At 37.3% G+C, this 22,435-nt stretch overlaps 1 protein-coding gene across 2 annotated transcripts; it reads left to right on the top strand.

The window, feature by feature from the left end:
- Window positions 1-2,820: 2,820 nt before the first annotated feature.
- Window positions 2,821-21,290, top strand: LOC133307224 (uncharacterized). 2 transcript variants are annotated; one of them, XM_061507699.1, is made up of 14 exons: window positions 2,821-2,968; window positions 3,093-3,183; window positions 3,271-3,443; window positions 4,363-4,435; window positions 4,685-4,759; window positions 4,845-4,955; window positions 5,193-5,235; window positions 7,299-7,392; window positions 7,627-7,729; window positions 7,810-7,905; window positions 8,051-8,083; window positions 19,694-19,793; window positions 20,713-20,797; window positions 20,899-21,290. In XM_061507699.1, the coding sequence occupies exons 2-14, from the start codon at window positions 3,094-3,096 to the stop codon at window positions 21,026-21,028; spliced, it is 1,206 nt and encodes a 401-aa protein (XP_061363683.1). In that variant the 5' UTR covers window positions 2,821-2,968; window position 3,093; the 3' UTR covers window positions 21,029-21,290. The 2 variants fall into 2 exon arrangements, with proteins under 2 accessions (XP_061363683.1, XP_061363684.1); XM_061507700.1 differs by having other exon boundaries at window positions 3,093-3,187; window positions 3,296-3,443.
- Window positions 21,291-22,435: the final 1,145 nt, after the last annotated feature.

Below are 22,435 nucleotides of genomic sequence, written 5' to 3'. Positions count from 1 at the left end.
TGATGTCATATCAAAGTGGCAAGATCATTGAATCAAGAGCAACAAAGAATAATTAGAAGAGCAACACCAATGATCAAAACCAACAAAGTGTCAAGCATTGTCATATCCAACAAGTCAAAGCATCAAGTTCAAGTAAAGATCCAAGACACAAGACATAAAGCTAAGTCTAAAATCATATTTGGAATATATCTTTAGGACTTAGAATATATGTAACGGTATATGATAGATTGCATTGCATGAGCTCAAAGTTTTTCTCAAAGTAAACGTGTTTTTCGAATTGCATAATCATAACCTTTATATACTTGAAAGAAATTTTAAAAACTCATGGAAAAGATTCTTGACATATTTTATAACTTCAAAACATATTTATCAAGTCAAGATCTTTCACAAAAAGTGGTTAGAAGCAAGTTAGAACACATTTGAACTTAAAATTTGTTGCATAATTTTGCTGCTACCTTCCATACATTTTTTCGTATCCAAGATTATGGATTTGGATCTTGTGTTCTTCATATAAGTTGTAAATCTTTCTTTTATCTTTCCAATGACACCAAGATCACATCAATCTGACAAGTATAACTCAAATTATGCCCAAAATACGAAACAATGTTCTTGTTGTCAGGTTGGTAATCGATTACCCATCATTTGGTAATTGATTACCACTGTGACAGAATACATATAACGGCTATAAACAGCTAGTTTTCAATGGAAACACTATATATACATTCTCAATGACTCTAAAACGCATTGGACATCATTCCTACACATATTAAGCATATTTTGAGAGCTTTTACACTATCATTTGCATATTCTTTCATATCTTTCAAAGATCAAACATATTTGAGCTCATATCTTGAAAATTCGTATACCCATAGTGCTTAAAGTTGTATATCCACACTTTGAGAGTGTATATTCATTTCCAAATATTTCTATCCTTATATTCTTGAGTTGAAAGGGTTGTAAGACCCATTGTTTGAGAGGTAGCCAAATACCTAAGTAAATTTAGAGTGAATTGTAAGATTGCCGAGTACCCGTAAACTTGGAGATTGTAAGGTATCCAAGAACCAGAAGTCTTGGAAGATTGTAAAGGTTTGTCAAGCACCCGTGAAGCTTGACCATTAGTGAAAGAGCTGATCGAGCGGCTTCAGTCTGGACGTAGGTCACAAGTGGTGGTGACCGAACTAGGATATATTGTGTTTGCAATTCTCTAAACTCTATACTCTTTATTTCTAGCACTTTAATTGTTTCTTTGATATCTTGTATGTGCTAGAATAAATTCTATAATTGTGATATATTATATATTAAGGATTGTTTGAATGTATTGATTAGCTTTTCATATATCAAAGTTTGCTTGAAATGATTATTTAGAAACTAGAAGGGGGCTTTTGCGAAAATCTTGTAATACTCAATTCACCCCCCTCTTGAGTATGAAAGCCACATTCCTAACACTTATATGAGAATTTTCAATAAAAGATAATTATATAAATAAAGATAAAATAAAATAAAATAAAAGACAAACATAACCACGTACCCAACAAACAAGAACAAGATATATAAATGCATGCAGCACTTATAAGTGAGAAGTTCAGTGACAATAAAGGAATTTAAGGTTAAGAAAAAATGTGTTTGTCAAATGAGAAGAGAAAGAATGAAAAAATAAATAAATTAAACAATCATAAGATATTATTTTATTAAAAAATAACAAGATACTATTTTATTAAAAAATAATGAGATATTATTTTATTAAAAAAATCAAATATTATATATTAAAAAATACGAGTTGGGCATGTTGGTTTAGAGTCCAGACATGCTTAAATAGGCTTGTAGCTTCATTTTTAAATAAGTCTCATAATGAGCTCAAACATGTACTATTTCTAAACCAGCTAAAAACAAACGAAGCTATAGGCCACTGACAAGTCACTTGGCCTATTTACACATCTACCAAAATGGGCTGGATTGGGCATTGACTTAAATAGGCTAAGCTTATGTAAAATACTTTAAGCCTGACCTGATCTATTAGCTTATGTAAGCCCAAATAATAAGTATGACCTGATTTATATTTAAAAAAGCAAAAGCCTTGTCTTAGGCTTGTTACTCTATTTAAGCCTAATAGACATTCAATAATTAAAATAAGTGGAATGTTATATTTACAAAATAAATAGTTAATAAACTTTTACAATCAAATCTTAACCTTTGATTTTCATTAATTTAACAGTTATAATTTATTGGAAATTAATAATTAATTAATAAGTGTGATCCAATGAATCATAATAGTTAGATTGACGAAAATCAACGTTAAAATTTATTTATAAGAGTTTGTAAATATAACCGTCATCTTAAAATAATATTTTTTATTATTCAAAATTATTAAAATAATAATTTATTTATTTATTTAAAATAAATAATACGATACAGGCAACCTGTAGGCTTATAAGCCCTATATGTAAAAAAAAAAAACTTATAACTTATGTTTTAAATATGTTTTTTTAAAAGTATGAGTTTATTTTATTTGACTATATTTAATAGGCTGAGCCTGCTCTAATATAAGCTGGGTCGTAGGTCCAATTAAATCGCATATCCCATTTATACCTCCACAAAATTACATTATTTTAAAAATTGAGAGAATTAACGAAGAATATTTTTTTATTTTTTTGTTATATAAATTTTACAAATTAACTTTTGTTAATTTCCTTACTTAGTTTTAGTTAGATATCTCTTGTGACCGAATAAAGATAAACCCTTAAATATTTTTTATTTTCTTTTTGGTAAACACCCTTAAATATTTTATTATAATAAAGCAATTAAATGTGAGTTTGGATTTCACTCCTTTGTACTCAGAGTCGCACCAGGCTTTAAGCTAAGAGGCCGCCGCCGCCGCGATACGGCCACCGCCAAGACTGCAACCGCCTCCACCAGCACCTAGTTCGCGTCGTTGTCCACTCCACCACCAGTTTCAACTTTTCCCCTTCTTGTGAGGGTTCACATGGACAATTCACCTTTGTCTTCTTCGTTGACTGTACCATAGTGGTTAATTAATTACTAATGTTTTTGATAGATAGGCAACATGATATTTTTTTTTTCAAATTTAAATTTAGGATGAAAATGGGATTATCTGCGAAGAAATCTAAAAAAATGCGAAACAGTGACAGTGATTCGGATGAATACAATGATATGGAGTACGAGGAGGTAAGTGTTGATGCAAAGTTTTATTATGATGGATAACCTTAGTGATTTCTTTGTGAACTGTGATTAAGGATTATTTTACTGATGTAGGTGGAGGATGATTATGTTGATGAAGACGGTGAGGAGGAGGAGGAGGAGGAGGAGGAAGAAGAAGAAGAAGAACATGGAGAGGAGGGAACAGATGGGGAAGAAAATAGGGCAGTAGAAAATGATGAGATGGAACAGCTTGAGAAAGAGTATAGGGATCTTTATCACCAGGAGTTGTAAGATTCCATTTAACATTTGATATACATTTATCTTGGACATATTTCAGTGAAGTCTTTATTTTTGGTTTAATGTACTTGTTATACTGGTTCTGTTTGTGTTAAGCGTGTAATATTTAATTTTGCATAAATTATATCTTGTTGTATCAAACATAATACAGAGACAACAGTCAGATTGATTGCTGTGTATATCTTTAAAATGTAAATGAAGGTTGGCTCAGATTAACATTTTAGATGTGTTTTCACTATATATATTAATCTGTTTATTTGCTGGTAGTCCAATGTAACCTAATGAATCATCTCTTGGAATAACCATTATGTACCTAATCAGTCACGATCAGCTGATTAGGATTGTTCTTATTATTATTATTATTTTTATTACTGTTATTAACTTGTGAAAGAGGGCGAACCGGAGCAGTGGTAAAACTGTTCTTTCATGACTGAAAGGTCATGGGTTCGAATCCAGGAAACGGTCTCTTTGCAATTATGCAAGGGTAAGGCTGCGTACAAGGATTTTCTCCACTCCACACTCGCTAGTCGGGTTTAACGGGGAGTGGTTTTTTTTTTTTATTATTATTAACTTGTGCTCTTTTCCAGTAGCACTGCCTTTTAAGACTAAGAGTTGTCACGTCTTTTCATAATGTGCATTGCAAAAATATCTGCAAGATATTGCTTTTCCAGATACATTAATGTGGAATATTATGCTGCTTGGTTGCTAAGCTATATATTAATGTGAGAATTCTAGTCAGCTATCAACCTGATGGTTCATATGAGTCATCCTGCTAAATGTTATAGTTAGTTTTTTCTATGAAGGACCTGAGATATGGTGAACCAATTATATTATTTCCCTTTCGTAATCTATAAGATTGTGTCGAACTGTCGATTGTGAAACATGACAAATTTAACTTCCTACCTTCAGAGATACTTTGAAGAACTTGAAGCATCATAAAGATGAAGATCTCCTTAAAGGTCAAGCTGTAAAAAGCCAGAAGGTGTGGTGTTATTATTTGACTTGTGTCCTGACCAATGCTTTATGTTTCATTGAGGTTTAGGCTTTTTTTCCATTTATTTAATCTTCTGTTTCCCCATTTTCTTCTTATTATAGTAAGTGAAAAATGTTTATTAGTTCTTAATTCGAATATTGATGTTGTCATTTGTAGTTGTCACATTTACTTCTGTATCATCTATTGACATCTTTTTTGAATTCGTAATAACATAACTGAATTTCTTTTCACCTGAAGGCCCTCTGGTACAAAATTCTTGAGCTTAGGTTCTTAATTCAGAAGCCATTCTCAAGTTCAAATAGGTTACCCCAGGTCTTTTTCTACTCATTTGGATTTAATGTGATTTGCTACTTTGTCATATCTTAATGTCATACCCAAGCATGGTAATTGTCTGCAGGAACCAATCAGGTCTTCATTCTGTGAATTAGATGAGACAGTTAGAGAATCATATTCAGATCTGATGTCTTCTTCCAAGGAAACTTTAGATTCTATATTGGAACTACAAGAGGTGCGATTTTTGCCTGGAAATTTAAATCAAAAAGAAAAGAATGAAAATTATTTTCATGTTTGTTTCATAACTATGTTTTGGTGGACAAGGCTTGTTTGTTGTTGTATGCTGTTTCAATTCTATATTTCTCTATGTCTTGTCATATGAAAACTATAAAGTTGTTACATTGTTATATTTACAATATTATGTTTGACCTCCTGCAATTTCATTAGTCACTGATTTCTTTCCCTGTTCCAGGCTCTGTTTGCAAATAATCCGTTGATTACCCAATCCACAAATGGTAACTTATTTCTTTATTTTTCTTATCCCCCTTTCTAGTTTCTTCTATGATTTCTCTGTCTTGTTTCATTTTCTGCTCTGTCCACACCTTGTTTACTTTGATGCTTGTGACATATCTTTGGAGTTACTATTGGGGGTTACATATAATAGAGCATTCCCTGTAAGAAATAGCAATACTAGCACCATAGTTGATTCAGGAATATGGATTTTGTTCAAGGGATTTATCTTGTTTTCCCCTTTTTAGATGTATCTGTTATATGGACTATGCTTCGCTTCTATTTTAGTATTATGTAGTTGAAGCATATAGCAACTTATCCATTTGGAAGACTTTCATGAGTTGTCACCAAGTTTTTTGTTGGTTATAGGCCTATCATATTCTTTAACCAGCTTGGTTATTGAAGTAAGGTGCTAAAACATCTATCAAGCATGGAATAGACATCTAGCTGAAAATGGTTGCAAGAACTGAGAAGGAAAAGTTAGGAGTAGGACATGATTCTGCCAGAAGTTGAAAATCATAAAAGTTTTTGTTAGGGAAGAAATGTATGGGTGGAAGAGGTATCTGAATATGATAACTATGCTTGTGATAGGAATCAACAAGGAATTAAGGGAAAGTAGGAAATAACAGTGAAATTGATATTTCTAAGCACTGGTTCAACGAGAATCCAGTGGAGTTACAATATCCATTGAGGCTAAATAGCCATTATAAGAAACTACAGATTGCTGGAAAATAAAAGAACAGAAGAGAAAATTAAAGAACTGAAAAGAAAAGATTAACCCATAGCAATTGGAGAGGCTACTGGTCTCTCCCAAATTCCAATCCCAGGCCAAAGATTTCCGAAGCTCCATCTAGCCTCACACCTTCCCTATTTAACCACCCTTACCTCACCTCCCATGCCACCCATTCTGTTAGAGTTAGTTACATTTGGTTGCATCTGATTAGCTGAGTCAGCAGAATGATTATTCCCCTATAATGTTCCCTCACATGCACCCTTAAAGCTGGGATCATATCAACTTGGGTGGTTAAAGTTGTTAGAACTAGATAATTAGTTTAAATAACAGGAGAGGGTCGAAGAAGGAGATTCAGATTTGCTGGTTTGGAAAAACAGAGCAGTAGCTCAGTTGTAAGGGAAAAATCTTGGAGGACATTTCTTTCCTTTGTTCTTTGTGATTTGGTAAATCAATACAGAAGGATTCTTTCTCTTTTCTTTGTTTCTCAGTTCTTTCTCTCTGAAAACTCACTCTGTTTGGAGATTCCTAACAGACTATCTGGTTAATCTATACTACGTGCTTCATTACATTTATAGGAAGCAGATTCCTCCATTTGGTGTACTATTTTTCCATTTTTAGCCCAAATATTTTGTTTTATTAAGAAAAGAGATAGAGAAATGTCAAGCATAACAAGAAGAGTCTACCACTTACTCTTTTCTAGTTTTAAGAACTTTATGTAATTGTTTTTAATTATATTGCAATTTTAAGTCAGTTTCATTCAGTTCCTTTTTTTTTTTGTGTGTGTTAATAGTTTTTAAATTTAACAATAAAAAATTATCAATCAAATAAAATTAAGTTTTATCTTTATGCCGACATATGGTACCTATTCTAGTATAATTTATGCAGGTACACTTGAGAATGTATGTATATTGTTAGGGTAAGGTTGCGTACAATTGACCTTCATCTCTACTCTTGCAACGGGGTTTGCCCTTTAGTTGCTGTAGTTTTGCAAAATTATTGGAAATTTAATTACATTGTTGGGGAGTGGAGAACTGGCATAGTGTTCTTTATGTAGGCCTATAGTTTACTGCCTGAACTACAGATAGTGGTGTGAACAACAGGCTCAAAAATGCTATAGAGGGATGGTCACTATACTGAAGATTAAGTATACAAGATAATTAATTTTATACTACACATTGATTTTATGTAAGATAATTTATTTATTTCCTCTCTAATTCACTTTTTCCTTCTTATTTGTTTTTATATTTTTTTTCTCTTATATATTTTTATTCTATTTTATTATAATTTTTTCTTTTTCTTTTTCCTCTTCCCTCCCCCCCCAAAACCCTGTTAAAGGTTCAGAAAGGTCATCAAAAGATTTAGAAGCTTCTAAGCATTTGGAAGGCAATCTTGATCAAGAGTGGTCACAGATTTCTCAGATGCACAAGAGGTAATTTTTTATCATCTTCTCATTGCACTGTCACTCTGCTAGTCATTCATTTTCTCCAGGTGCTGCAGCGTTGAGATTTCTAGCTTTTGTTTCATGAGCCCCTTCTCTGCATCAATTATTCTTGAATCTTCTCATATCATGCATTTTTTGTAACTTATATGCATTTCTATCTTAAACATATTCTGCTCCTCATCTTTATGCATGGCTGATGCTATTCATGATTGTATCTTGTAGTGTAGCATCTTTCAGAGACAAGTCAATCAACAAATGGCAGAGGATGACACAAGTGACAACCGGTGCTGCTGCCATTAAAGGCAAATTGCATGCTTTTAATCAGGTTAGGTTCTTTAAACGGACTGGGATTCCTACTATGTGGTAGGCAGGTTCTTTTACTCCTAATTTGTTGTCCCGTAACAGGATATTAGTAATCAAGTTGCTGCTTATATGAGGGATCCAAGTAGAATGATCAAGCAGATGCAACTGAGAAGATCAGCTATTAATATGTTTGGAGCTGTAAGTCAGTATCTTAATCTTTGTTGTTTAAAAGCATGTTGCAGATTCCATAGTATGCTGAAGCAGCCATAAAAAGTATGCTAACTTAAGTAAAAGGCTGATCTATTTACCTTTGTCATTGACACTTACTGGCATATGTCTCCAGGTTCCTGACGTTAATGATAACTCTAAAGAAGTGGTAAGTCTTATAAATTAATAATTTTTATGTGTTGCTTTGTTATCACTTATGTGCTTGGTGATCAACTAATAACTTTCTATGGGGTGGTAGCATGTTGCTTAGCCTTAGGTCTTGAATGGTTCCCCTTTCAATATTTTCACATTATTTTATGATAACCAGTGGTAAAAATTGTGTAGTTGCCAGAAATTAGACCATTTTATAAGGAATTGTTTGTGATATACTATTACGGTAAAGGCAAGTGTGAGTTTTGGTAAGGTGTATGAAAGGAAGAGACATAGGGGGTCAGCTCCACTTGTAATTATTGACCTAGCAGGAGTTAATTAGAAGTAAGTTAGGACACACGTGGCTACTAATACTCAGAGGGACTTTATGTTGAGACATATTGGATCATTTTTGGAACCTGGACCTGGGAGAGAATTAGGGCCTCTCAATTTGCTTCGACCTTGTTTTTGTCTCAATCTTTTCTCTTACCGGTCTGTTAGGATGCCTCAACTGCATACATTACTATACTTCCACTTGACACCTATCGTTAATGAGAAACGGCTTGTCTCGTCGTGACCTTCTCTTGAATTCTCAAATAATTTTTCCTTTTCTTTTAGTTAGATAAGTATATAAACCATTGATGAGTCTTCACTTAACAACTTAAGCTTTTGGGTTGAATTGGTTCTTTATATGGTATCAGGTCTTGTGTCTTGGATCTGATCCTCACCGCCCCCCCAATTTAATTAATAATTAATTCAGTATTGTGGAGTTTCTTAGCACAGGTAGGTGAGCCTATGCATTATCCGCCCTTCAAACCCAATGGGCTCTTGTGTGAGGGGGCGTGTTAAAGATATATAAAACCATTAATGTAGTTTCACCCAACAACTTAAGTTTTTGCGTTGAATTGGTTCTTTACATGGTATCAGAGCCTCAGTGTCACGGGTTCGATTCTCAACGCCCCCACTTTCTCTTATGGAATTTCTAGCGCAGTTATGTGGGCTTGTGTATTATCCACCCTTCGTGCCCAGTGGACTCTCGTGTGAGGGGGCGTGTTAGATAAGTATATAAACCATTGATGGGCCTTCACTTAACAAGTTAAGTTTTTGGGTTGAATTGGTTATTCACACTTTCTCCTAATCAAGTGTAATTTCTTTTGTAATTCCACATTTTTTGTACTAGTTTGGCTGAATCTAATTTAGGTTCAACTTAATTAAATTAAAGAACCTGTTTTATTTTCTTTTCTTTGAGTGTCTTTTGTATCAACTGGTATTAGAGCTTTGATCTGGGAGCTCTCTGGATGGTGATTACACGCAATATGGAAGTTGGTTTTGAGGAATTGTTAAGAGAGAGGGGGACGCATTGAAAAGTGCCAGATGGAAATCGTTAGATGTCTTGATGAGGTATTACAAAACATCGGTGGAAGGAGACACAATGATGGCTAGTGAAGAGAATGTTAGAGACAGTTAAATGTAAAAGAATACGTTGTGTATTGATCTGTGTCAGGGAGTTACAATATATAGAGACCCTAATGGGCTTAAGTGTAAGGCCCAAACCTAATCCAAACCTAATCCTAATACAGTCAGAATACAGTCAGACTATTTACGGATAAGACAGAATCCAATCATATCTAATCAAATCTAATCATATCATATCTAATATTCTAACACTCCCCCTCAAGCTGGTGCGTATATATTATGAGCACCAAGCTTGTTACAAATGTATTCAACCCGAGGACCTCTAAGAGCTTTAGTGAAAACATCTGCTAGTTGATTAGACGAGTTGACAAAAGCTGTCTTGATTTCTCCTGACTGAATCTTTTCCCGAATGAAGTGACAATCAATCTCTATATGTTTGGTCCTCTCATGAAAAACAGGATTAGAGGATATATGTAGCGCAGCTTGATTATCACAGATGAGTGTCATGGGTTGTTTCTGTTCACAAAGATGAAGCTCCTGAATCAACTGCTTTAACCAGATCAACTCACAGGTAGTATTTGCCATTGCACGATACTCAGCTTCTGCACTAGATCAGGAAACAACAGGTTGTTTCTTGCTTTTCCATGAGATTAAGTTTCCTCCGAAGAAGACACAATAACCAGAAGTAGAGCGTCTGTCCGAGGGTGATCCTGCCCAATCGACATCTGAGTAACCACAAATTTCTGTATTTCCCTGATCCGAATACAACAAACCTTTTCCTGGTGCTCCTTTGATGTATCGGAGGATCCTCACAGCAGCATCCCAATGTGAATCACAAGGGGAATCAAGGAACTGACTGGCCGTACTGACAACGAAAGAAATATCTGGCCTAGTCACAGTAAGATAATTGAGCTTCCCAATCAGCCTTCGATAACGTCCAGGATCAGATAACGGCTCCCCCTGTCTGGGCAATAACTTAACATTAGGATCCATGGGTGTATCAACTGGTTTACACCCCAACATACCAGTCTCCTCTAGGATATCCAAGGCATACTTCCTTTGACAGATAGAAATGCCCTGTCTAGATTGCGCCACCTCAATTCCCAAGAAGTAACGCAGCTTCCCAAGGTCCTTTGTTTGAAATGCACTGAATAAATGTTGTTTTAACTGATGGATTCCGTCTTGATCACTTCCGGTGAGGATGATGTCATCAACATAGACTAACAAATAGATGCACTTGTTAGGAGATGTAATCCTATAGAATACAGAATGGTCAACTTTACTGCGAATTAGGCCAAACGCCTGTACAGCAGAACTGAAGCGACTGAACCATGCTCGAGGAGACTGCTTGAGACCATATAAGGATTTTCGAAGACGACATACCTTCCCAGACTCCCCCTGAGCAACAAAACCAGGTGGTTGCTCCATGTAAACTTCTTCTTGTAAATCACCATGAAGAAAGGCTTTTTTGATGTCAAGTTGAAGGAGTGGCCAGTGACGAACAGCAGCAAGGGCAAGAAATAGGCGGACGGACGCCATCTTAGCGACTGGAGAGAATGTATCGCTATAATCAAGGCCAAAGATTTGAGTAAAACCCTTGGCAACTAGGCGTGCCTTGAGACGATCAACATGGCCATCAGGTCCAACTTTCACAGTAAACACCTAGCGACAACCAACTATAGACTTCTCTGGAGGAGCAGAAACATGGTCCCAAGTGCCATTGGTATGAAGTGCGGTCATCTCATCAAGCATCGCTTGGCGCCATCCTGGATGGGAAAGTGCTTCACCTGTGGTCTTAGGAATAGAAACAGAAGAAAGACTAGAAACAAAGGTGAAATGAGGAGGAGAAAGGCGATCATAGCTCAAGAAGGTATAAAGAGGATAAGGGTTACGAGTAGTACGTGTACCTTTTCTTTGAGCAATGGGAAGAGCCTCTGGTGAAGGATCCGGAGGGGAAGAATCAACTGCAGAGGGCAATGAGTCAGCAGGGGTCGAGTCGACTGGAGGTACTGTCTTACGACGCTGATAAGTGAGAAGTGGACGGTCCTTAGGTACTGGAGCAATAGGTGATTGCTTATCTGGAGTAGAAGCACCTGCATCTGGCAAAGACAAGTCAAGAAAAGGAACAGGAAGAACATGATCAACCTGTGACAATGGAGATGGGATAGAATTAAAGGGTTGTTGATCAAAAAAGGTGACATCCGCGAAAACTAAGTAACGCTTGAGGTCAGGAGAGTAACAACGATAACCCTTTTGAAGACGAGAATAACCAAGAAAAATGCATTTAAAGGCTTTGGATGTTAACTTATCCTTACCAGGAGTGAGATCATGAACAAAACAGGTACAACCAAAAACATGTGGGGATAGAGGAAAGAGAGGAACATCTGGAAACAATAAGTTATGAGGAATATCATTATTAAGCACAGATGAAGGCATGCGGTTGATGAGAAAGCAAGAAGCAAGGACTGCATCAGCCCAGAAGTGAAGAGGAACATGCATGTGAATAAGAAGAGTCCTGGCAATCTCAATGAGATGTCTATTCTTACGTTCAGCTACTCCATTTTGTTGTGGAGTGTGAGGACAAATGGTTTGGTGTAAAGTACCCTGTGTGGCTAAGAAGTGAGAAAAGTCAACAGAAACATACTCCTTAGCATTATCACTACGTAAAATACGAATAGAAGCACCAAATTGAGTATGAATTTCAGCAGAAAACTTTTGATAAATAGAAAACAACTCAGAACGGTTTTTCATTAAATAAATCCAAGTACAACGGGAGAAATCATCAATAAAGGTGACAAAATACCGAAAACCTAAAATAGACACACTACGACTAGGACCCCAAACATCTGAATGAATAATTGAAAAAGGAGCATCAGCTCGTTTATTGACTCGATTAGCAAAGGAGGAGCTTATGTGCTTTCCTTGCTGACATGACTGACAATCTAAAGTTTGAAGACCGGATAAAAGAGGAACCATCTTCTGCAATTTCGCAAGACTAGGATGTCCGAGACGACTGTGGATGAGCTGTGGAGATTCTGTGAGAGAACAAGCAACTGAAGGACTCGGCACATCAAGGTAGAACAGACCCCATGACTCACGGCCCACTCCAATCATCTTCCCTGTACCCGGGTCCTGCACAGAAACAAAATGGTTTGAGAATGTGACAATACAATTAAGAGAATTGATTAATTTACTAACCGATATTAAATTATAAGGGATGTGAGGAATGTAATAGACAGATGTCAAGGTCAATGAGGAGGTTGGACAGATTTGTCCAATCTCATGAACGGGGGCCTTAGTTCCATCAGCAAGAGTAAAAGAGGGTAAATTATTAGAATATGTAAGGGAAGAAAAGAGTTCCTTATTACCACAGAGGTGATCAGTAGCACCTGAGTCAAATATCCAAGGACCAAGTGATGCAGAATGAGAAACACAAGCAACAGGATTACCAGTTTCTGAAGCAGAGACCTGAGATTGAGGAGAGGACTTCCTGAGAAGGGCCTGGAATGCTGCATATTCTTCAGAGGAGAGAGAGACTGAACCATTTGAAGCAGTATCCGATTGAGCTACATTAGCAGCAAAAGAAGGTCGCATGTGAGGATACTTGGTGTAGCAGCGTTCCTCATAATGACCAAGTTGCTGACAGTAATGACAACGAGGTCGCCGACCACGTCCGACTGGACCTCCTGGGCCACGACCTCCTGGGCCCCGTCCTCCTGGCCCTCCTGGGCCCCGGCCTCCTGGCCCTCTACCACGACCACGTCCACCTCCAATATGCCCGCGAAAATCAGTACGGGAAACTAGAGCAGTAGAATCAACAGCAGAAGACGATGCAGGAGCAGATTTCTTATTCAAATTCAGAAGACGCTGATACGTCATGGATAGATCAGGCTCCCCACTAGTCAAGATAGTATCACGAACATTATCATATTCTTCGGGAAGGCCAGAAAGTGTGGCAACCATAAAGAGACGTTCCACCTGTTTCCGATATGCAGTAGCATTAGTAGGGTAAGGCAGCATATCCAAATATGCCTGCATCAAAGAGCGACTCTTGCCAATATATGTCTCCATCTGAATGTCGGATGATTTGCTCAATTCCATAAACTGAGATGATGAAATAGAGCTGCTGAACATCATTAGTGTAGAGGTTTTTTGCTTCCTCCCACACTTCAGTGCAAGTTTGAAATGAATAAAAGATATCCAAGACAATCGGATCAATGGATTGCCAGAGGATACTCAGAAGCTGGTTGTCAATCTTTTCCCAATCAGACTTGTCCTCCTTAGGGACATCAGTAGACTTAGTTGTGAGATGGTTCCCATATCCTTGTCCAAAGAACCAAACTCGAACCGAGGTGGCCTAGTTCTTGTAATTAACAGATCCCTTCAATTTTGAAGAGGTAATGGACCCAATATTGGTAGAGATGATATTGGGAGAATTTCTCAAAGGAGGAGATGGAGACTTGACCTCCGAATGAATTGGAGGGTTTGCTGCCATAGTATCAAATCACAAAGATACAAACCGAATAAAGAGAAACGAACCTGATCACCAATCAAGAAGAGGTGCGCACAAAAAGTCAGACCCACAAAGAACCAACCACAGATCCAGAAAGAGGAGGAGAAGACGAGCTTCTCTGTCCAAGACCGGCCGGAAAAAGCCGCCGGAATAGTGCTCACGCGCCGGCAGAAGGTGGCGCGTGAAGCCCACGCGCAGAGAAGACTGGAGGCGCGTGAGAGCGCGTGACAACTCCGATGGTGGCCGGACTTCCACAGAGCAGGTCGCCGGGAGGAGAGGGTTCTGTTCGCGTTCGTTCCAGACTGAAAACTCGCCGGAAAAGTACTCCGGCAGCCTGAACAGTGGCTGACGGTGGCTGATGGTGCTCCGGTGACTGTTTGGGGATGTGGACACGTGCAGAAGATGCCTGGAGAGGATTTACAGCCTTTGATGTCTTACCGGAAGGACGCACGACAAAGAAAAGATGACTCCTAAGCAGTGGGCTTAGGTTTTAAAGCGAAGAACAAGATTTCTAAGCGGAAGCGAGGGTTCCCAGAACGAAATAGCTCTGGTACCAAGTTAAATGTAAAAGAATACGTTGTGTATTGATCTGTGTCAGAGAGTTACAATATATAGAGACCCTAATGGGCTTAAGTGTAAGGCCCAAACCTAATCCAAACCTAATCCTAATACAGTCAGAATACAGTCAGACTATTTACGGATAAGACAGAATCCAATCATATCTAATCAAATCTAATCATATCATATCTAATATTCTAACAGAGACGAAGCGATCATGAATCTGAAACTTCAGATGGAGGGTTTTACCGAATGGAGGCTAAAGGCGAGGAAGTTGGAATTACCTCTATTTTTAGTGAGGACGTGTATGGCTGGTTAAACAAAACTGAACGATACTTTTTGTAAACGAAATTGAAGAAACAAAGAAGTTACCGTTGGTGCTCTTGACTCTGGAAGGGGAAACGTTGAATTGGTATCGGTGGTGGAAGTTAAACATGGTTAATACTTGTTGGACAAAATTTCGTTCTAAAATTGAGTCAATTCCAACCTGAAATGAAGGACAACCCATACAAGCCATTGCTTACTCTTCGTCAAACAAGAAGCGTGGCTAAATACATACTGCCTTTGAGTGTGTGGTTGGTCCTCTACGTTACAAAGACAAAGAGATTTTGCGAGGTATTTGGTTGTACAGATGCCTCAGGCAAGGGATATGGTGTTGTTTTAATACAAGATGGGTCCATAGGTTATATTAGTTAGGGGGTTTTCTCCTCGAGCCTTAGGTAAATACGTTTATGAAAAGAAGCTAATGACAATTGTATTTGCAGTTCAAAAGTGGAAACATTATTTGATAGGGAGGCTGATAGAGACCAACCAAAAAATAAATCTAACACACAGTGGATTATGGAAAAGGAACACATCTGTATATAGATGTATCTATATCTGTATTACAATATGAAAATGGTAACAACTCAGAGACAATTTAACAAGAAAAGGGAAATACAATGAACTGGAAATGCTATAACAAAAAGGGAAATAGTGTAAGATAATTCTAGAGCAATTATAGAGGCTCTAGACCCTCCCAATCACCCAAGAGGTGCCCAAAGTTCCAAGTCCCAAAGATACTTCCATCCTTCTACTATTCCCTATTTATACTAATTCTTTCCCTTCATTCCAGTGTTGAGTTTTTCCGTGGAGTTTTTCCGAAAGATACAACCCCAATGCTGATTGGGAGTTTTTCCGACGAGAGTTGTTGAGTAGGTTTCAGCCGGAAGCCCTGATACAGAGCACTATACACGCTCAAGCAAGTTGGCACGATGGCAGAATTTAGACGAGAATTTGAGGTGATTGGAGCCCTACGATTTGAGGACGAAGACCTGTTGAAAGGAGCGTGGCTCAATGGCGTTCGAAGCAGTATACACGAAGAGCTGATGATGAGTCCCGCCATAAACTTGATAGACATGATGAAGTTCTCTCTGAAAATAGAGAAGAGGAACGAAGCGTGGAAGGAGAAAGGGTTAGGGGCAGGGGGAAAGACCGGATCGTTTGGGCCCCACCGAGGGGGACAAACCCAACGAGGCTGGACCAGCCCACAAGCAGGCAGAGGTTGGAGCGGGTCGGGTCTTGGGACAACCCAATTCAACTAATCCAAATCACACAGCTTCTCAGTCAATTAGGGCACCAAATGAAGAACAACAAAGGGCTACGGCTGCGAAAGGGGGCTATCAAAACGCCGATGGTGGTCACGCTACTGAAAGTCAGGCGAATAGCAACCAGCGACTCTCACCGGCGGAGATCAGGGAACGACAAGCAAAAGGGCTGTGCTTCACATGCAACGATCGCCGGAACCCGAACCACAGATGTCCATTCAAGCAGCTCCAGGTGATGATTGTTGACGATGAAGACAGTGGTGAAAGACAGGAGCCTGTGGGTGATGGGGCTGAGCATGTGGAAGAGGATCCCCAAGAGAGAGAGAGGAAGAGATGGCTCTGCAACTTTCGATGCAAAGTTTACTAGGGTTCACTTCAAGCCAAACACTCAAAGCATGGGGGGAGATTCTGGGGTCCAAAGTTGTTGTAATGGTACATTGTGGAGCGTCGAGTAATTTCATAAGGAGAGGGGTGGCTGAACAGCTGGGGCTAAGAGTGACGGAGACTCAAACCTACAACGTAGAAGTGGGAGATGGCCATAAGGTTTGCTGCCAAGGGGTGTGTAAGGAGGTAAGTATCCTGCTTCAAGGGACGCTGGTTGTTCAAGATCTCTACATTTTTGACTTGGGAAGTGCTGACGTGGTCCTCGGATTGGATTGGCTGACTCAACTAGGGGAGATAAAGCTAATTTCAAGGACTTGACCTTGAAGTTCGTACGGGGAGAACAAGAAGTGGTCATCAAAGGAGATCCATCTTTGTCCCATTTGGTTGCTTCACTGACGTCTGTTGTGAAGGCCCTGCAAGATCATGGTCAAGGATTTTTCTTGAAATCAAAAAAGGAAAGCGAAGGGGGTGACGAGGTTCAGTGGGATGAGCTAGAAAAATTGTTAACAGAATACGAGGATATTTTCCAAAAGACCAGAAAGCTACCACCAAAACGGGAACAAGATCATGCAATGAATCTGAAACCAGGAAGCGAGGTGCCAAATATACGCCCCTACAGGTACCCCCATTATCAGAAATCTGAAATTGAGAATTAGGTGGCGGAATTGCTTGGGGATGGGCTGATTAATACAGTACCAGCCCTTACTCCATCCCAATGATTTTGGTGAAGAAAAAGGATGGTAGCTGGAGGGTCTGTGTTGATTACAGAGCCTTGAACAAGTTGATCGTTCTTGATAAATTCCCTATTCCGATTGTGGATGAGCTTGGAGGCTCAACCATATTTTCTAAGCTCGACCTGAAATCTGGTTTTCACCAGATAAGGATGCTCGAGGAGGACATACCAAAGATAGCGTTTAGAATGCATCAAGGGCATTACGAATATCTAGTGATGCCCTTTGGCTTGACAAATGCACCCTCCTCATTCCAAGCCCTTATGAATGAGGTCCTACGGCCGTTTTTGAGAAAGTTTGCGTTAGTATTCTTTGATGATATTATGGTGTACAACAAGGACAGAAAGGAACACTTGGAGCATTTGCGTTTGCTTTTTGAGTCGCTACGATCTAATTCTCTGGTATGCAACAGAAAGAAATGCTGTTTTGGCAAGAATCAAATGGAATACTTGGGGCATGTCATCACAGCAGAAGGGGGACCCCAGTAAGGTCCCGGCCATGAAAGGATGGACAGCACCCAAAGATATAAAAGGACTGAGAGGATTTTTGGGATTAACGGGGTATTATAGAAGATTTGTGCAGATTACTTCTCTATCTGTAAACATTCTTTTCCTCTTTAGTTTTGGATTAGGTCTGGACTTCTCACTTAAGTCCATTAGGGTCTCTATTTATTGTAACTCTTTGTATTAGCTTGCTACACAACATATTATTTTATATTCAAGTGTTAGAATTATTCAAAAGTGCAAGTACTAAACTTAATTACACCACTGCTTCACTGCTTATCATCCTCAATCCAATGGTTAAACCGAGGTTGTTAATCACTGTTTGGAAACTTAAGCTGTTTTTGTAGCCCAAAGCCAAAACAATGGCCTAAATGGTTACATTGAGTAAAATTTTGGTACGACACCACTCATGAGAGTCCACGGTTGTGACACCCTTCTAAGCCCTATATGGGTGTGATTCCCCTTGCATTTTTCGAGAAGGGCAGTATGCCAACACAATAGATGAGGTTTCAAAAATGCGGCAGGAACGTCATTCATTTCTGAATGAACTACAACAACATTTGGTGAAGGCCCAGAACAGAATGACGGAGGTTTAGGCTGATCTACATCGGAAGGAGGTAGTGTTTAATGAAGTTGACTTAGTTCATTTAAAAATTCAACCCTAAAGATTGAAGTCTTTAGCTCACAAGGTAAATGAGAAGCTAAGTCCTAGGTACTATGGTCCTTACAAATTGGAACTCTCCCTGATTGCAAAGTTCACCCAGTATTCCATGCATCGCAGCTCAAAATAGCCATTTCTCCTATTGTTTATGTACAGCCTCTGCCATCTATTTATCTAAGGAATGGGAACTACAAACTGAACCTGAAGAAGTATTGCAATGGAGAGTATCAACCCCTGGGAAAATGGAAGTATTGATCAAATGCAAATCTATGCCCTTATTTCAAAATATTTGGGAGGACTTTACAGACTCGCATCATCAGTTCCTAATTTCTACCTTGAGGACAAGGTGGTTAAATTTGTTTTGGGGAGGGGGGGGGGGGGGGGTGTTGATACGGTTAAGGCAAGAGGTTTGGTAAGACGTATCAAAGGAAGAGACAGAGAGGATTAGCTCCATTTGTAACTGTTGACTCAACAGGAGTTAGTTAGAAGTCAGTTAGGACACATGTGGCTACAAATACTTCAGATGGACTTCATGTTGAGACATATTGGATCATTTTTGGAACCTGGTCCTGGGAGAGAATCAGTCTGTCAATTTTTTGTGACCTTGTTTCTGTCTCAATCTTTCCTCTTGTAATTTTTCCCTTTATTTCTTCTAATCAAGTGTAATTTCTTTTGTAATTCCACATAAAAAACCTGTTTTCTTTCTATTTGAGCGTCCTTTGTATCATATACCCACTAAATTCATAATTTGGATTGCCAACACCTTCATGATGTTCCATCACATTGTAATCCACCTTTCATCCTCCTGTTTCTCTCTCTCCATCTGACCTTCCGTTGCTTTATCTCTCTGGTTTCCTACCAAGGTTTGTCTGTGTCAAATCATGTGGGGTTCTGTGCTTAATCACTGTTGCTATCCTCATTTGGGTAGCTGACAATTTATTTTCCAAAGATCATTATATACCTCTTTTAAACAAAGCATGTTTTAAGTTGTCTTGGTATCTGTTTTTAGTTTCATGGGATCAGATGTATTTAGTGGAATTTTTGAAAATTAGGAAGAGGATGAAGGGTATCGAACATGCTAGAAAGTGTCTTAGTGTGTAAATCTTTTGTTTGTGGCATGTGTTATTGTTATTATTAGTATTCAAAGAGATCCTTGTTGTTGTCTTGTAACATTGGTATGTTGTATTGTCTTGTACACAGCCCCTCTCTTTAATCTTCCTCATTTTTTGTCACTTCAATTTTCAACATGACGTGATTTTGAATTTAACCATGCTCAGGAAACACATACTGATGGTGATCCTGAACTTCTGGACGACTCTGACTTTTATCAGCAATTATTGAAAGAATTTTTTGAGACAGTTGATCCTTCATCATCTGGTAAACATGTTCTTTTTGGTTGATTAAATTTTTTATAGTAATATTTCTACTTCTAATACCACTGGACTAGATAGGGTTTTTACTTTTCAAGATCATAAATTAAGTGAATGGATATGTTATACAGTTATAATGATACATATAAAAATGTTTTGCCATTTAGGAGTGGTATTTGGTATGATATTATGTTGCATACAGGGTTCCTGGTAGATTCCTTTTCAGCCAAAAGGTTAAGCTTAGAAAATAGTGAATAAACTAAATGGAGCAAACTTCTGATATCCTTTATTGAAATAACACACCCTTTCAAATAGGTATTACGAGCAACAGGTTGGATTCCTAAAATGATGGCACTACTAACAACATAAAGATAACTGATACATGCTGAGAAATACATCCTAAAAAATTTACATCCTACCTGGACGTGATGCTGGAAGTGTTACCGTTGGGTTTGTATCAGTTCCAAAGGCACACCACCTTTCACATGTACAAATGACTGAATTTGTGTTTAACTAGACTCACCATCATGACAGTTTTGACTTTAACTTTCTTTGCGGTCTAAATTTTTTTACTTGCACCCTGGACAAGCAACTAGCATTTCCCTTAGGTATATGAAATGTGATCTATTGCCGAATGCTTGCTGCTTCTGAAAACCGTGCTAATTTTCCCACCAAGATTCTAAAAAAAACATGGATATGCATTTTGGAAAGCTAAAAACAGGGAAGGGATGTAGAATTATCTAGTAGTTACTCTTGTAATCACCATCCCCCAAACGGTCAGTTGAAAACTTTCAGAGGCTGGAATTTACATGTGAATTTTCACCACTATATAATTGTTAGTTATATCCCTGAAAATTTTATTGAAATGTGCTTTCTTTAACTGTGCAAGTCCATTTTCTCATTTTTTGCTCTTTCCATTTGTACAGAGAAAGCATTTTATGCTTTGAAGAGAATGCAAACGAAGAAAAGAAAAATTGTTGATCGTCGTGCCTCTAAAAGTCGCAAGTTAAGGTATCAAGATCACTGTCAACTTTTATTTTTCTGTTTTCATGCATATATCTTGCCTTCGTCTTTGTGAAGTGAGAAAGATTTTGAATGATTTGGTGTTGAAGGTACAATGTTCATGAAAAGATAGTAAATTTTATGGCTCCTCAACCAACGAATCTTCCTCCTATGGCTCCGAAGTTATTTGAGAATCTATTTGGATTGAAGAAGCAAACATCATCTGCTGCAGCCTCATAATCATGGTTGGCAGACATAAATATAGGCTTCCCAGTTTTGCCTTATTACTTGACATGATGTATGTTGTACTACAACATGATGTTGAATATTGAGGAATTTGATTTTTCTCCTTACGATACAATTTTGTTGTAAATCTATTTAGCAATAGATATGCCAAACAGGTATTTTCGTCAGTTTAAGGTAGCTCTTGTTCTGTGGGGACACATTTAAGTACACATAGTTCCAAAACCGAATTTTATTTAAATCCGGTTTTGGAACACATTTCATAATCGGTTTTGAAATGGATCTAGAACTGGTTCGTCTTCTGATCGATTTTGAATTAAATCCGAACTGATTCGTATATGTTTTGGAACTGACTTTGAATTGATCCGGAATATATTCTTAGTATTTTGAGCTATTTTTATATTTTTAAACTTTGAAGATATGACTTACTAACACGAGTTTATTTAATTGTCTCTAATATTGATAGTGTGAGTTGATATATATATATATATATATATATATATATATATATATATATATATATATATATATATATATATATGAGATAGGATCATTTGACACCAGTGTCAAATTTCAAATTTGACACCTCATCTGAGAGCCGTTAGATCATAAAAGATCAACGACTCTGATTCGTAAGCATGTGACACCATTGATTTTTTGTGATCTAATGGCTCTCAACTGAGGTGTCATCTAATAGCCGTTAGATAAAAAAAATCAATGTGTCACATGCTTACAAATTAGAGTCGTTGATCTTTTTTGATCTAACGGCTCTCATATGAGGTGTCAAAATTCATATTTAACACTGATGTCAAAGGATCCTACCTATATATATATATATATATATATATATATATATATATATATATATATATATATATATATATATATATATATATATATATATATATATATATATTTTAATGACGACACGGTCGAATCTGTTTATGCTTTGTATGTATTAATTTTTCTTTTGAATTTTAAGTTTTTAATTTTCAATTCATAGAAAGTTATTTTTTTTACAATAATTTTATTAATACATTATTTTATATTTTTATACTTTAAAATCTAATTTTAGAAAGTACTTTTAACATGATAAGCAAATCATGAGATTATATATAGAATAATATCCTGCCATGTATTTTACAATTTCTTAAAACTATTGTTATGATTAGATCAAAATTAGATTTTGTAATTGTTGATTTGATTTTGATTCAATAATAAGAAAAATGATTCTAAGAGGTTGTAAGTATAATCTTAGTCTTAAATCATATGCAACAAATATTTTTCTTTTTTAACATTACTAAAGATGAGAACTTATTTGATATCATTTTTTAATTGTTAATTTGATTTTGATCTAAAAATTATTTTAAGAGGTTGAAAGTATAATTTTCCTCCTAAATCATA

This window comes from Gastrolobium bilobum, unplaced genomic scaffold (genome assembly GCF_033153095.1).
Source record: "Gastrolobium bilobum isolate Gb01-03AN ecotype WA unplaced genomic scaffold, APGP_CSIRO_Gbil_v1 utg1374, whole genome shotgun sequence".
Classification (NCBI taxonomy): domain Eukaryota; kingdom Viridiplantae; phylum Streptophyta; class Magnoliopsida; order Fabales; family Fabaceae; genus Gastrolobium; species Gastrolobium bilobum.
The sequence above is the reverse complement of the archived record's forward strand: the minus strand, read 5'-3'. Positions and strand labels throughout refer to the sequence as shown.